The 13,938-nt window shown below is 39.3% G+C and overlaps 1 protein-coding gene across 4 annotated transcripts in view; it reads left to right on the top strand.

Annotated features, from left to right (window-relative positions):
• The window catches only part of FRY (FRY microtubule binding protein), a 449,099-nt gene that overhangs the window by 333,757 nt on the left and 101,404 nt on the right, over window positions 1-13,938 (top strand). For all 4 annotated transcript variants that reach the window (XM_037037290.1, XM_037037291.1, XM_037037293.1 and 1 more), the window contains exons 47-49: window positions 3,770-3,910; window positions 9,158-9,337; window positions 11,087-11,248. In XM_037037290.1, coding sequence (XP_036893185.1) covers window positions 3,770-3,910; window positions 9,158-9,337; window positions 11,087-11,248 — 483 coding nt within the window. The remainder of the gene's footprint in view (window positions 1-3,769; window positions 3,911-9,157; window positions 9,338-11,086; window positions 11,249-13,938) is intronic.

Here is a 13,938-nt window from a genome sequence, read left to right as displayed (position 1 = left end):
GGAGTAGCTATGTTGGCTTGATATGTTTGATGGTTTTCTCTGAACTAATTCACAAAGCATCCATTTTGAAATAATTTTCATCTTTATGCCTTATGTTTGCTTTTAAAAATGGAATGTTTTTTTTTTTCCTTCTACACATGTGTTTCTCCTCTGACTGCAGTGTACATTGGGGCTGGAAATATGAGCATGTGGGACAAGAGGGACCATACACTTTGTTCAGCAACCTCAGTCCCCAGCAAGCCTAGTGCACAAGTTCAGGAACTCCATGAGGCAAACGACTGAGAACAGCTACCTGTTCAGAATTTTCAGTGCCACTTCTCCTTGGGGTACATGCATTCACACCTCCAGCGGGGCCTTGTCTGGTGGTAGTCCATTTTAATCTTTTTGAGTTATGTCTCCCACTTGGCGTCCAGATGGGTTAGAGAATCAATTACCTTCTGAAAGTCTCTACAGAACTGAAAGCCTCTGCCTAGAAAAGCATAGTTACCCCATCCATCACCATTTATGGTTGATCCTGCAGAATTTTGATTTGCAGTATGGGTCTGAAATAGGTGGTCTGTATAGTCCCAATTGCTTGCTGTTTTCATCTTCCCATCGCTGGCACTTTAAAGAACCTCTCATAAATGCCACCTGGCTGCTTCTAATTATCACCTTGCTCGCGGCTTGCCCACACATGCACACTTCAGCATACAGGAGTACAGGATAACCAACATAAATGCCCTGCTTACAAAGGTGACACATGAAGCAGCAAGGAGGCAGACTTCTTTGGATTACTAGAGATAAAAGTTTCAGATAGACGAGAGATGTGATATATCCATACAAAGGAATATCATTGAGATTTTTAAAATAATAAAGTACCAACACATGCTGCAATTTAGATGAAGCTTGAAACCATTATAATTAGTGAAAGAAGCCAGGCACAAAAGGGCAAGTGTATGATTCCACTTATATGATGTATGTAGAACAGGCAAATTTATAGTAACTGAAAGGGGAAGAGTGGTTACCGGGGCCTGGGAATGGGGGTATAGAGAATTACTGTTTTATAGTTTCAGTTTGGAATGGTGAACAAATTCTGGACATAAATTGTGGTGCTGGATGCACAACAGTGTGAGTGTACTTAATGCCACTGAATTGTGCACTTAAAAACAGTTAAAATGGTAAATGTTATGTTAAATATTTACCACAATAAAAATTAAGTAAAAATGGATTACCTAATTTGTTCTTCAGCCCTTATTACAAATTGCCACCAACATGTTTTATTACAAACATAACATCCCACCATATATAATACATAATATTGGACTGGCCAAAATGTTCATTTAGTTCTTTTTTGTACAGTGGCTCTAGAAGTGCTTGGTTGTCTTTTACTTCATTCAAAACAATTTTGTTCGATTGTATTGTGACAGCTGTCAAATCAGCATGCATTTAAAAAATATGTCAAAATTGGTGAATTTTTGTACAGCCATTTTACTATTAAAGAAGGAAGACAATACACAGCACTCTCAGGATATTATGCTTTATTATTTCAAAAAAGGTAAAAACACAACTGAAACACATAAGATTTGTGCAGCATGTGGAGAAGGTCCTGTGACTGACTGAACATGTCAAAAGTGGTTTGTGAAGTTTCTTGGTACTATTGACATTTTGGCCAAATAACTCTTTGCTGTGGGGCTGTCTGATGCATGGGAAGATGTTTAGCAGCACCCTGGCCTCTACCCACTAGTAGCCAATAGCAGGAAGTAGCTAACATACTCAAAATATCCAAATCAATAAAGTTATTGGTGAAAATTAAAAATGGGTCTTCTGTTTTATAGAAAAAAATAAATGGACTTTTTGGCCAACCCAATAACTCCTATTTCTAGTACTCACCTGTTCTTACAGCTGTTGGTTATGCATGTACAAATAATTTCATACAGTTGTGGTCAGTATTTCCACTGAACCTGTTCACTGAAAATTGGATCTGTGTGTGTATTTCTTTTTTTCTTAAGATTTTTATTTATTTTCAGAGAGGGGAAGGGAGAGAGAAAAATATCAATGTGTGGTTGCTTCTCATGTGGCCCCCACTAGGGACCTGGCCTGCTGCAACCCAGGCATGTGCCCTGACTGGGAATCAAACTGGCAACACTTTGGTTTGCAGTCCATGCTCAATCCACTGAGCTATGCCATCCAGGGCTGTATGTGTATTTCTATGTGTGACGTAGCTCACATGGCATCACTTTAAATAGCTGGAGTTCTATGAGGTTAATGTAACACATTTGCTTAACTGTATTCCTTTTGTTGCTTGTGTTTATAGTTTTTTCTATTACAAATGATTCTTTTATGTAGACTTTTCATCACATCCTATTTAATCATTTCTTCTGGTGGCAATTCCCAAAGTAACTGTCCAGGTAAAGGGCTGGGTATGTGGGTATGTTAAAAGTTGTACACATTTGGGAAACTAGTCATCACAGATATTTTCCAAATTTACAGTACTACAATGTATAAATAGCCTTGTTTTCCCTACTCCCACTAAATTTTATCATTCTATTTATTTTTTTGGTACTGTAAAATTATTCTCTTGATGTATTTCATTTCTAGTAAATATGTTCTTTTTCCACACACTAGGTTTGCATGGTTGTGTATTTCCTTATGTGTTAACTGCTCAGTTATTTCTTTTGACCATTTTTGATATGGAATTTCAGCATTTATTGGAATTATGTTGTTTAATTCTTCAGTTTGAACTTTTTATCATGTCTGTCACATATTTTCTCATTATTGTGCTTTTCATTTTGAAAATATCATTGATTATTTTTCTGATTATAAAAGCAGTATATGTCCAACACAAATAATTTGGGAGGTATGGAAAAGTTTAAAAAACAATTAAAAAAGTATCCAACAATTATATTATTTAGAGAGAAACACTATTAACATTTTGCTGGGGGTTTTTCCAAAGTTATTTCTATATGATATACACATTGATATCAATACTTGCATCTTATTACAGAGAAATTATCTAAACTTCCTTTTTCCTTTTTTTATTTTATTACGGTGACATTGGTTAATAAAATTATGTAGGTTTTCAGGTGTACATTTCTATGATACATGCTTTGTCTGCCACTTAATATAAGTGTACTATCTTTAAAAGTCTCATGCTATTGACTATGTGATATTTCATCATATAATTCACCATAGCTTGTATATCCATTTCCCTAGCAGTTCACTTTTGAATGGCTTACAGAGCTTTCTTGTTTTGTGTTGTGTGGGTGTTTTGTTTTCACCATTATAAATAACGCCATGGTGAAACCTCATACATAAATCTCTGTTTATCTCTAGGTCTGGAAATGTTCCTAAAAGTGTAATTACTATTTCAGAAGATTTGAACCATTTCAGTACTCTGATGTCATATGCCAAAATTATCAATTTACTTGTCCACTGATGTATAAGAATTCCCATCATATATCCTCACCAAGATTAATATCAATGTCTTTTCTTTTCCAATTCCATAACTGATAAGTTGTATCTTTTGTTTTATTTTTAATTTTCAATGATTAGTGGTATTTGATGCTTTCTTTTGAGAAAAGTATCAAGGTTTATTTTGTTGTATTCCATTGTGTGAATATTACATTTATATATTCAGACCTGCCTACATGGCCTTTGACAATATCTTCATTTCTTCAGTAGTTAATTCCCCTCTAAAGAACTGTGCAATCATAAAAGTACTGGGAAAGGTTGGTGCTTCCGTGTGAAACCCTGACATCAGACTGACTCAGGCTGTGCCTTGCCCCCACAGCTTCTGGAGAAGGGCCTCCCGAGCATGCAGCAGCCCCTCCTCCAGGTCATCTACAGCCTGCTCAGCTACATGGACCTTTCGGTTGTTCCTGTAAAGCAGTTTAATGTGGAAGTTCTGAAGACCGTCGAGAAATATGTGCAAGTGAGTGTTTAAATAACTGCACTTAGGAACCAGGGAGTCATTACAGAAAGACCAAGTTCTTGAATGTAGCTTGTGCTTGACCATACATTTGAATATTCATTGATATTCTAACACACTGAGACAGTCAAGAGTGGTAGCTGACCATAGATGAGTGGGAAGACAGACAGGACCAGGCCCTGATGCGTTTCTTCAAGTTATGCCTCTTGGGGCTTACAGGTTGCGTATTAAAAGCACACACCTGGCTGAGAGGGGAGGGCCAGGGACTTATTTTTATTTTTCCATTTCAAAGAAGAAAAAGGGAGAAGGAATTTGCATGTCCCTAGTTCTAGACCAGGTATTTCAACAAGCAAAGCTAAGGGAAATAAGGTTAAGTAACTTGTAAAACAGCACCTGAAAATACCCCAACAAACAAACCAAAGAAAATGGGGCGGGGGGGTGGTGGTAAAAATAATCAAGATGACAAAATGCACATGGGGATTCATTTTACTAGTTTCTCTGTTTTGTGTATATTTGAATATTTCTATAATAAACAGTCTTTTATAAAAAAATTTAAGACCACCTTGTTACACCATATATAAGAATAAACTCAAAATGGATTAATGATTTAAATGTAAGACTCAAAAACATAAAAATTCTATAAGAAAACATACGCGGTAAAATTTAGGACATTTTGCATAGCAATATTTTTTCTGACGTATCTCCTGGGGCAAGGGAAACAAAAGAAAAAATAAACAAGAGGGACTACATCAAACTGAAAAGTTTTGGCAAATCAAAGGAATCCATCAATAAGAAGAAAAGACAAAGATAATATATTTGCCAATGATACATCTGGTAAGGGCTCAACATTCAAAATTTATAAAGAACTCAGACAACAGCAGAAAAACAAATAATCCAGTTAAAAAAATAAGGAAAGGACCTGAATAGACACTTCTCCAAGGAATATATACATATGACCATTGACACATGAAAAGATGATCAACATCATTAATCATCAGAGAGATGCAAAATAAAACCAACAGTGAGATACCTCCTCACACCTGTCAGCAAAATGACTATCATCAATAAATCAACAAACAAGTGTTGGTGAGGATGTTGGAGAAAAGGGAACCCTTGGATGTTGTTGGTGGGAATGTAGATTGTGCAGCCATTGTGGAAAAAGTGTGGAGGTTCCTCAAAAATTAAAAATGAAATTGCCTTATGAACCAGTGACTCCATTTCTGATAATATATACAAAAAACACAAAACATTAATTCAAAAGAACATATGCACCTCTATGTTCATTGTGCCATTATTTACAATAGTCAAGATTTGGAGACAACCCAAGTGCCCAGCAGTAGATGAGCAGATAAAAAAGCTGTGGCACATTACACAATGAAATACTTACTTGACCATAAAAAAGAAAGAAATCTCACCCTTTGTGACAGCATGGAGAACCTTGTGCTGAGTAAAATAAGCCAGTCAAAGAAAAACAAGTACCATATGATTTCACTTACATGTGCAATCTAATGATCAAAATAAACAATAGAAACAGACTCATAGATACAGAGAACAGACTGACCACTGTCAGAAAGAAGAGAGGTTGGGGGCTGGGTTAAAATGGTGAGAGAATGAAAAAGTGCAAATTGTTAGTTACGAAATAGTCACAGGGAGGAGGTTTGCACCATGGGGAATGCAGTCAGTGGTGTCAAGGGGACAGTATGGGGCCAGATAGGTGCTTTGGGCAGCAGGGGGACCACTTTGTAGAGTTCATGGTTTTCTGGCCAGTTTGCTGCACATCTGAAACTGATACAGAATGGTATTGAATATAAACTGTGGCTTAAAAAGTAAAATTTTTAAAAAAGAATCTGGCCCCAAGATTTCAGTCAGTAAATGCTGGAGCTGGTATTTGAACCCAGGTCTACCTGGTTCCAGAGCCAGTGCCTGTTTCCTTATATGGGTACCCTTCCAAGCAGGATACTTGCTGAACATCAATAAACACCTGCAGGTTGATTCTTCAAAGCCTTACCTGAGACTATGAGGGGGGGGAAAGGAAAGAAACAAAAAAATTTTAAAAAGAAATATTAAGAGATTAAACAGGCCAGAACAAGTTTCTAGAACCTGGAAGTTAGTATGAAACACATGACTGCAGACTCTAGCTGTGGTGGCCCCAGGTTATGGGGAGCAGTGTGAGGTCAGTGAGCAGCAGTGGAGTGATGGGGGAAGGGCCAAGCCCAGGAGTGTAGACATCCTTCTCGCCACCTCTCATCAGGTTCTTGTTTGTTTTTGCTTCAGGAGAGTTCAAGAGCAAATTCCAGGTTTTCTCTGGTTAAACTCATTGACAAAGCCATTCAGTGTAATTTTAGACATTTCTTTCTGTCATCACTTCACCAGTCTTATTACTTGTTAATATTATTTAATACTTAAAAGTGATTTTCAAGCTTTTTTTTTTTCATTTTTCAGGTGGCATTGCTCTAGTAATAGTTGTGTGATATAGTAGGCGTAAGGCGATTCTCACTTCCCAGCACTCATGGGTGACAGAGGGTCGGTTCACATCTTCCTACCAATCGTCTGCCCCATTTCACAGCTTTTTTGGGCTGCATATTCTATCCTAAGCCCATGGGCCATATGTGGTACTAGATTTCTTAAATGGTAGCTAATTTCACATTTAAACCATGACCTCTCTTGTGCAAATTAAACAGCAAAAGAACTATGTTTTGTATCATGTGCTTTTATCCCAAAGCCTAGGCAAATGATAATAATAGCTTTTACCAAGTCAGTTTATGGATGTTAGGTATTTTTTGTGAGAGAAGGACCTCACACAGTCAGCCTGGGTGTTGTCAGGGAGACAAAGAAGGTAAAGCAAAGTGAGTCTTATGGGAAGAGTACGCATTTGACAAGCCTATAAGGAGAGGAAGGGCATTCCAGAATGAGGAAATAGCCTGAGTAAAGAAAGGCACAAGGCTAAGGGAACTGGCCTGGTTTGGGGAGCTCCAGGGATAGCTTGGGGAAGATCACCCCTGTAGGCTCCACCCTGTCCACCAGAGGGAGGCCTTGAAGGAGTGTAAGCAGGGAAGTGACATGGTCTGAAGAGTTCTAGAAAGACCACTGTATGTACCAGTCCAGTGGTCCCAACACCATTTATTGAAGAGGCTATCTTTACTCCCTCCATTTTATGCTGCTGCACCCTTTGTCAAATATTAATTGGCGGTAGAGACTTGGGTTTATTTCTGGGCTCTCTGTTCTGTTCCATTGATCTGTGTGTCTGTTCTTGCCAGTACCGGACTGGTTTGATTACAGTGGCCTTGTAATATAGTTTGATTTTAGGTACTATTGATCCCTCCTGTTTTGTTCTTTCTCAGAATTGCTGAGGCTATTCAGGGTCATTTATGGTTCCTTATAAATTTTTGAAATATTTGTTCTAAATGTGAAATATGTGAGTGGTATTTTATTTTTCTTTAAAGATTTTATTTATTTATTTTTAGACAGAGGAGAAGGGAGGGAGAAAGAGAGGAAAAGAAGAGAGGGAGAAAGCATCAATGTGTGGTTGCCTCTCACATGCCCCCTACAGGGGACCTGGCTCAGGCATGTGCCCTGGTTGTGAATGGAACCAGCCACCCTTTGGCTCACAGACCAGTGCTCAGTCCACTGAGCCACACCAGCCAGGGCTGTCGTTGATATTTTAATAGGAATTGCATTGAATCTGTAGATTGCTTTGGGGAGTGTGGACATTTTAATGATATTAATTCTTCCAATCCATAAACATGGTATATGCTCCCATTTGTGTCTTTCTTAATTTCTTTCTTCAATGTTCTATAATTTTCCAAGTATAGGTCTTTTACCTCCTTGGTTAAGTTTATTCCTAGGTAATATATTTTTCTTGTTGCTATAGTAAATGAGATTTTCCCCCTAGTTTCTGTTTCTGACATTTCATTGTTGGTGTACAAAAATGCCTTTGATTTCTGAATGTTTCCTTTGTATCCCACCATTTAAAAAAATTCACTTATTAGGTCGAGTAGTTTTTTGGTTGAGTCTATAGCATTTTCTGTATACACTGTCATGTCATCTACAAACAGTGACAGTTTTACTTCCACCTTTCCAATTTAGATGCCTTTTATTTCTTTTTCTTGTCTGATCGCTGACAGCATGGATGGAATTGGAGTATATTATGCTAAGTGAAATAAGCCAGGCAGGGAAAGATAAATACCACATGATCTCACCTATAAGTGGAACCTAATAAACAGAACAAACAAAGGAGCACAATAGAACCAGAGGCATGGAAACAGGGAACAGACTGACAGCGACCAGAAGGGAGGAGAGAGGGGGATAATGGCATGAAAGAAGGGGAAGGGACTAGTCAGAGAACATGTATAGGGACCCATGGACATGGATGACAGGGTGGGGACTCACTGTGGGAACAGGGAGGTGAGTGGGGTAGAGGAGAGCAACAGGGGAAAAATTGCAACAACTGTAATAGAACAACAATAAAGAAGAAGGAGGAGGAGAGGAAGAAAAGGAGGAAGGAAAGGAGGAAGAAAGGAAAAAAGAAAAAGAAAGACCACTGTAGCTGGTGTGTGATAGGCTTAAGTAAAGACTGCCAGCTGGGAGACCACTTAAGAGTTCATTAAAATAAACCAGGCAGTGGCTGGAGAGGGTTTAACTGAGCCAGTGCCAGCAGGAATGGCAAGGAAGAATCACATCATCAGAAGAGAGGGGCAGAGAGAAATAAAGACTAACTCCCAGACTCCTGTGTTCGGTCATAAGGAATATGAGGAGCGGAAAGACAAGAGGGCTGAGGGCAGAGACCCGGTGCCCAGGAACAAGTGGAGTTGGAAGAGCCTGAGAAGTGGGAGAAAGACTGAGAGAGACTGGAAAGTAGGGGCCGGGGGTGGGGGTGGGCATGGAGAGAATTTTGAGAGTGAGTGGTCAGTAGCATAAATGCATTAAGAATTCTTTGGTGCAGGGTTTGTTTGTTTTTTGCTTTTTGTTTTTCAAATTAAAGAGGCACTTCATTAGCAAAACTGATACCTTATTTTGAAATGTATTTATTTGAATATGGACAAAATTGGTCTTTTTTTATTTGCTTGTTCCTTAAATATAGGTCATTTTATATATAAATTGTTTTTATGTCATTTGCCTTTTACTTATGAAATTTCCTGCACTGTTTTAAATCAGTGACTTCCGACTGATCATGACACATTTCAATAGCTAGAATTATCATTTTTAAAAAATTAGATTATTATTAACCATTGGATGCTTTATTTCTCTCAGAGTGTTCACTGGAGAGAAGCTTTGAATATCTTGAAGCTGGTAGTTTCTCGGTCGGCCAGCCTCGTTTTGCCATCCTACCAGCACAGTGACCTGTCAAAGATAGAAGTACATCGAGTGTGGACCAGTGCTTCTAAGGAATTACCTGGGAAAACCCTGGACTTCCACTTCGACATTTCAGAGGCATGTTAACTGTTTCTGTACACTTAGTGTGAATATATAGTGCAAAGATCACGGGTAACTGCCTTGAGCAAGAAAGCCTAGCTGTATGTTTAACTTCCAACAAGGATTTACTTCTAAGGCCTGTATTAGCTTGCTTTTTAAGAACACATTGACTGTTCTGCATCATTGTTTTTCAAATTAAGGAGGCATATTTGCAGGCTCTCAATTTGCAGCTTTTAAAAATAGAAGCTAGCCTTGATTATATAAAAAATGATTTTTAAAGTGATAATTATAAAATGGAATGTTCTTCAGCATTTTAAACTATGACCCTCACTCATTCTTTTCTGGTGACCGATGGGTGTATCCTGTCTCTTCATGGACAAACGTGTTCCCTGACCTGCAGCCAGACCAGCCAATGACTGAGATTTGCAGGAAGACAGAATTCATCTTTTATAAGTTGCTTCCCCGAGTCACACTACTTTTTAAACTACAAAATTATCTAAAGTGTTGCTTTGTGGAAAGGGGACTGTGTGGTGGGAGGAGGGCACCAGTGAACCAAGCCAGAGAGTCAGGGAGAAAAGAGAGGGCAGAAAGTAGTCAAATTTACCTGCTGATTCAGGAACGAACATTTGAAGGCCTATACTTAACCAATTTAATCTAAGATGTAAAAAATACTCTGCTTTCCTGTGTTTCTTACCCCATGACCCATAGCCCCCCAAAGCAGAAAATATGCTCTGTCCATTTTGTAACCAGGGTCTGATTCATGGTAGGTACATAAGCATTCTTCAACCCTGCTGAGTGAATAAATTCTCTGAAGGAAACAACCAGAGCTTACTCTATGAAGAAGGTCATGTTCATGTTGGGTTTTCTCACACAGTGCTCTCACTGACCTTGTATCATTTCAGTGGTCAGCATGATACACTATATTGCTGCCGTGGTGATACCTTCATCTCCATTCAGTTTGTATATCATAATAGGGTACTGAGTCAATACTTTTCAGTTTCAAACATTTTTTATGTAGCTAGGAGGGAAAAGTACTTTTATTTTTTGACTTAAGTTTATTCTGTTCCAAAGAGGTACAAAAAACATGCAGCCAGTCAGCTGCACACCCAAGAGACCCGGCCATTCCAGAATGATGAGCCTTGACAGCCAGGTGTTGAATCACCTGTTGGCTTCTGCCACCCCCAAGCATAGCCCCTCAAGCTGGTCTGTGCACAGGACACCTCCTTGCACTAATTTGGGAGCTGCTGCCCACCCAGCCACCAAGATCCAGGACTCTGAGGAAATGAAATTTCTGAAGCTTTGTCCAAGTACCGGGCCCTGACCTTAATCATTTACAAATTGAAAAGATGTAAATAACTTAAATTTTTAAGTAACTGAGAGTGTTTAAAGGTTGGGAAAAGGGAAGGACTTTTGATCTCTTGTTCTGCCTACAAGAAATTCTTTCAAGCTTAGACACCTGACAACTGACTTTTTGTTTCCCTGAATGTTCTGCTTCTGATCTTCATCAGTGGTTTCTAAAGAATGTTTAAGAACAAGCAATTGGATTTGTTTCTAGCTACTACAGCGGGTAGGAAAATGTTGAAGATGCAAAATGACTCAGAATGTGTATTTGAACCTCAGGAAAATGAACCTACTCGTAACATTGAACTTTTCTACTCTAATTTTTAATCAAATAAGCAGTTCTTGGTTGCTGCTGGGTAGAGGAATTCCACACACCAGAGAAGTTTTAAAGTGATAGAAGAGTGTGTGCTTTGTGTTCTTTCTAAGACGCCAATCATCGGAAGGCGATATGATGAACTGCAGAACTCTTCTGGCCGTGATGGGAAGCCCAGGGCTGCGGCCGTCACCCGGAGCACATCCTCCACCTCCTCAGGCTCCAACTCCAACGTCCTCGTTCCTGTAAGCTGGAAGAGGCCCCAGTATTCTCAGGTACAGAATCCTGCACTTACAGGATTGGAGGGGAGCTTGGGCACCCACTGAGCCAAAGGCCCATATGATAGGAGCCACTCACCATCCCGACCTTGCCTGTTTGGGCATGGACACCAGCGGGGAGGATCTCCGGATTTCCTGGGGAACAGTTTTCAGTTTGAACAGCTCCTTACATGGAGTTTGAGTCTGACACTTTGTTGCTTTGACTCAATGGTTTAGAAAGTGAAATCTGATCTCTTTCGCAAGGTGGCCCAACATTTAAAGAAACCCAGTCCCCTCTGCCACTCACCTAAATGAGTTCTCTCTTTTCCATGTAACACAGCCTTGGTTCTCTCAATCAGTTCTTTATGATGGTTTGCAATCCAGTGAAATTCTGGCCACTATCTCCTGAACGTGCCCTCCACTCATGGTCCCTGAGCAGTCTGAGTTACACAGAGCAGACCAGCTAGCTGTCAGTTCTCTGTCAGCACAGCCTAAGAGTATCACTGTGGGTGCCTGTACCTTTGTACTGATGTCATTGTACAGTTAAGTAAAACCTTGCTTCATAGGGTTCTTATGGTGATGTGTGACAGAAGCCCAGTGAAAAAGTACCCTCAGTGGGAAAGGAATTTATTAACGTATGTGTCTTAGCTTCAAGTGCAGCTGAATTTTAGCACACCAACTCAGGAGCTGGATCCCTTAACTCTCTCTCCTTCTCACTGTCCACACCTGCCCTTCCCAGGCTTGGCCCTGCTTTCCTCTCTATTGGTGCCATTTTTCAGGCAGGCTTTTCTTAGATTTCCATGGTTTTCATCTCTGATGACCTTAAGACAGAGGCCTTCCCTCACCACATGGATAGCAGTTCTAGAAAAAGGACTTGATTCTTGTGTGAGGGAAGCAGGGCCCCTTTTATTGGTATAGAAACTGTTCCCAAGATAAAAAGAAGTGGGTGCCAGGCAGGAAAAACACTTAGTGTGCCCAGTAGGACTCACCTTCACTCCCAAAGATCAGAGAAATGGACCATACCCAGGCGCCTGCTGAAACCCAGCAGGTCCTCGGTGACTGTTCACAGAGTTGCTGCATGGGGAGTCAACTATGCTTCACTGGGGGTGTGGCGAAGAGAAGAAGAATGTGCAGTCCCATTCCATGTTCCTCTCTCTGTTGATTCCTCCCCAGAATTATCAAAGGCTCACTAAAATTAGGGAAAGAAGTTACAAATCTCTTGCCTTCTTTCAATGTTCTTCAACACTGAGAAGAGACTGTCCTGAGTATCGCTTCTGTAATTTGGACAGAAGGATGCAGTGAACCGAGTTTCATGAATACGTGTCTGTGAGAGACATTGGCCTCCTAGAAGTTGCCACATAAATTAAATCAGGTTAAAAAGGAAAAGATCATTCTAAAGAGTTTAGGAAGATTGTTTTAAGAGCAATTCTGAAGTACATAAACATTTTTCAGGCTCTGGACACGCTTTTTATTCTCAAACCACCGTTTATCCTGAGACTTTGTTGATGTGTGTCACTAGAAAATGTGAAGTCTCACAGAAGTATCTGCCTGTTTAAGGACCTGAAATACAAGGTTTATGGAGAAATGCAAAAGGAGTTGAAGCTATTTAACTTTAGGAAGAATAGATATAAAAAGGTTGAATACAGCTTGCAAAAAATTTTTTTGCATGCATAATTAGTTTTAATTAAAAATGTAAATTAAGCACAAAGAAAACAATGTAATTTTCCCTTAAATACTACCAACTCAGAGACACACTATATTTGGCTCGATCATGATGATTCTATTTTTAATTCTTCTTTTTCTTTTTAAAATATATTTTATTGATTATGATATTATAGTTGTCCCATTTTTTCTCCCTTTTATTCCCCTCCACCCTGCATCCCCTTCCCACCAGAATTCCCCACCCTCGCCCCACCTCATTTTATGTCCTTGGGTTATTCATACAAGTTCTTCGGCTTCTCCATTTCCCATACTATTCCTAACCTCCCCCTGTCTATTTTGTATTTACCATTTATGCTTCATATTCCCTGTATCTTTTACCCCATTCTCCCCACTTTCCTTCCCCTCTGATAACACTCCATGTGATCTCCATTTCTGTGATTCTATTCCTGCTCCAGTTGTTTGCTTGGTTTGTTTCGGTTTTTGATTTTTTAGGTTCAGTTGTTGATAATTGTGAGTTTGTCATTTTACTGTTCATATTTTTATCATCTTCTTTTTCTTAGATAAATCCCTCTAACATTTTGTATAATAAGGGCTTGGTGATGATGAACTCCTTCAACTTTACCTTATCTGGGAAGCACTTTATCTGCCCTTCCATTCTAAATGATAGCTTTGCTAGATAGAGTAATCTTGGATGTAGATCCTTGCCTTTTATTTCTTGGAATACTTCTTTCCGATCCATTCTTGCCTGTAAGGTTTGTTTTGAGACAGCAGCTGATAATCTTATGGGCACTCCTTTGTAAGTAACTCTCTCCTTTTCTCTTGCTGTTTTTAAGGTTCTCTTCTTATCTTTAATCTTTTGTAACTTAATTATGATGTGCCTTGATGTGTGCTTCCTTGAGTTCTACTCCTTTGGGACTCTGGGCTTCCTGGACTTCTTGGAAGTCTATTTACTTTGGTAGATTGGGGAAGTTCTCCTTCATTATTTATTCTAATAAGCTTTTAATATTTTGCTTTTGTCCCTCTTCTCCTTTCAGCACCCCTATAAT

Source organism: Sturnira hondurensis, unplaced genomic scaffold (assembly GCF_014824575.4).
Source record: "Sturnira hondurensis isolate 20B ecotype Veracruz unplaced genomic scaffold, ASM1482457v3 Scaffold0022910, whole genome shotgun sequence".
NCBI lineage: Eukaryota > Metazoa > Chordata > Mammalia > Chiroptera > Phyllostomidae > Sturnira > Sturnira hondurensis.
This window is presented reverse-complemented; position numbering and strand designations above follow the sequence as displayed.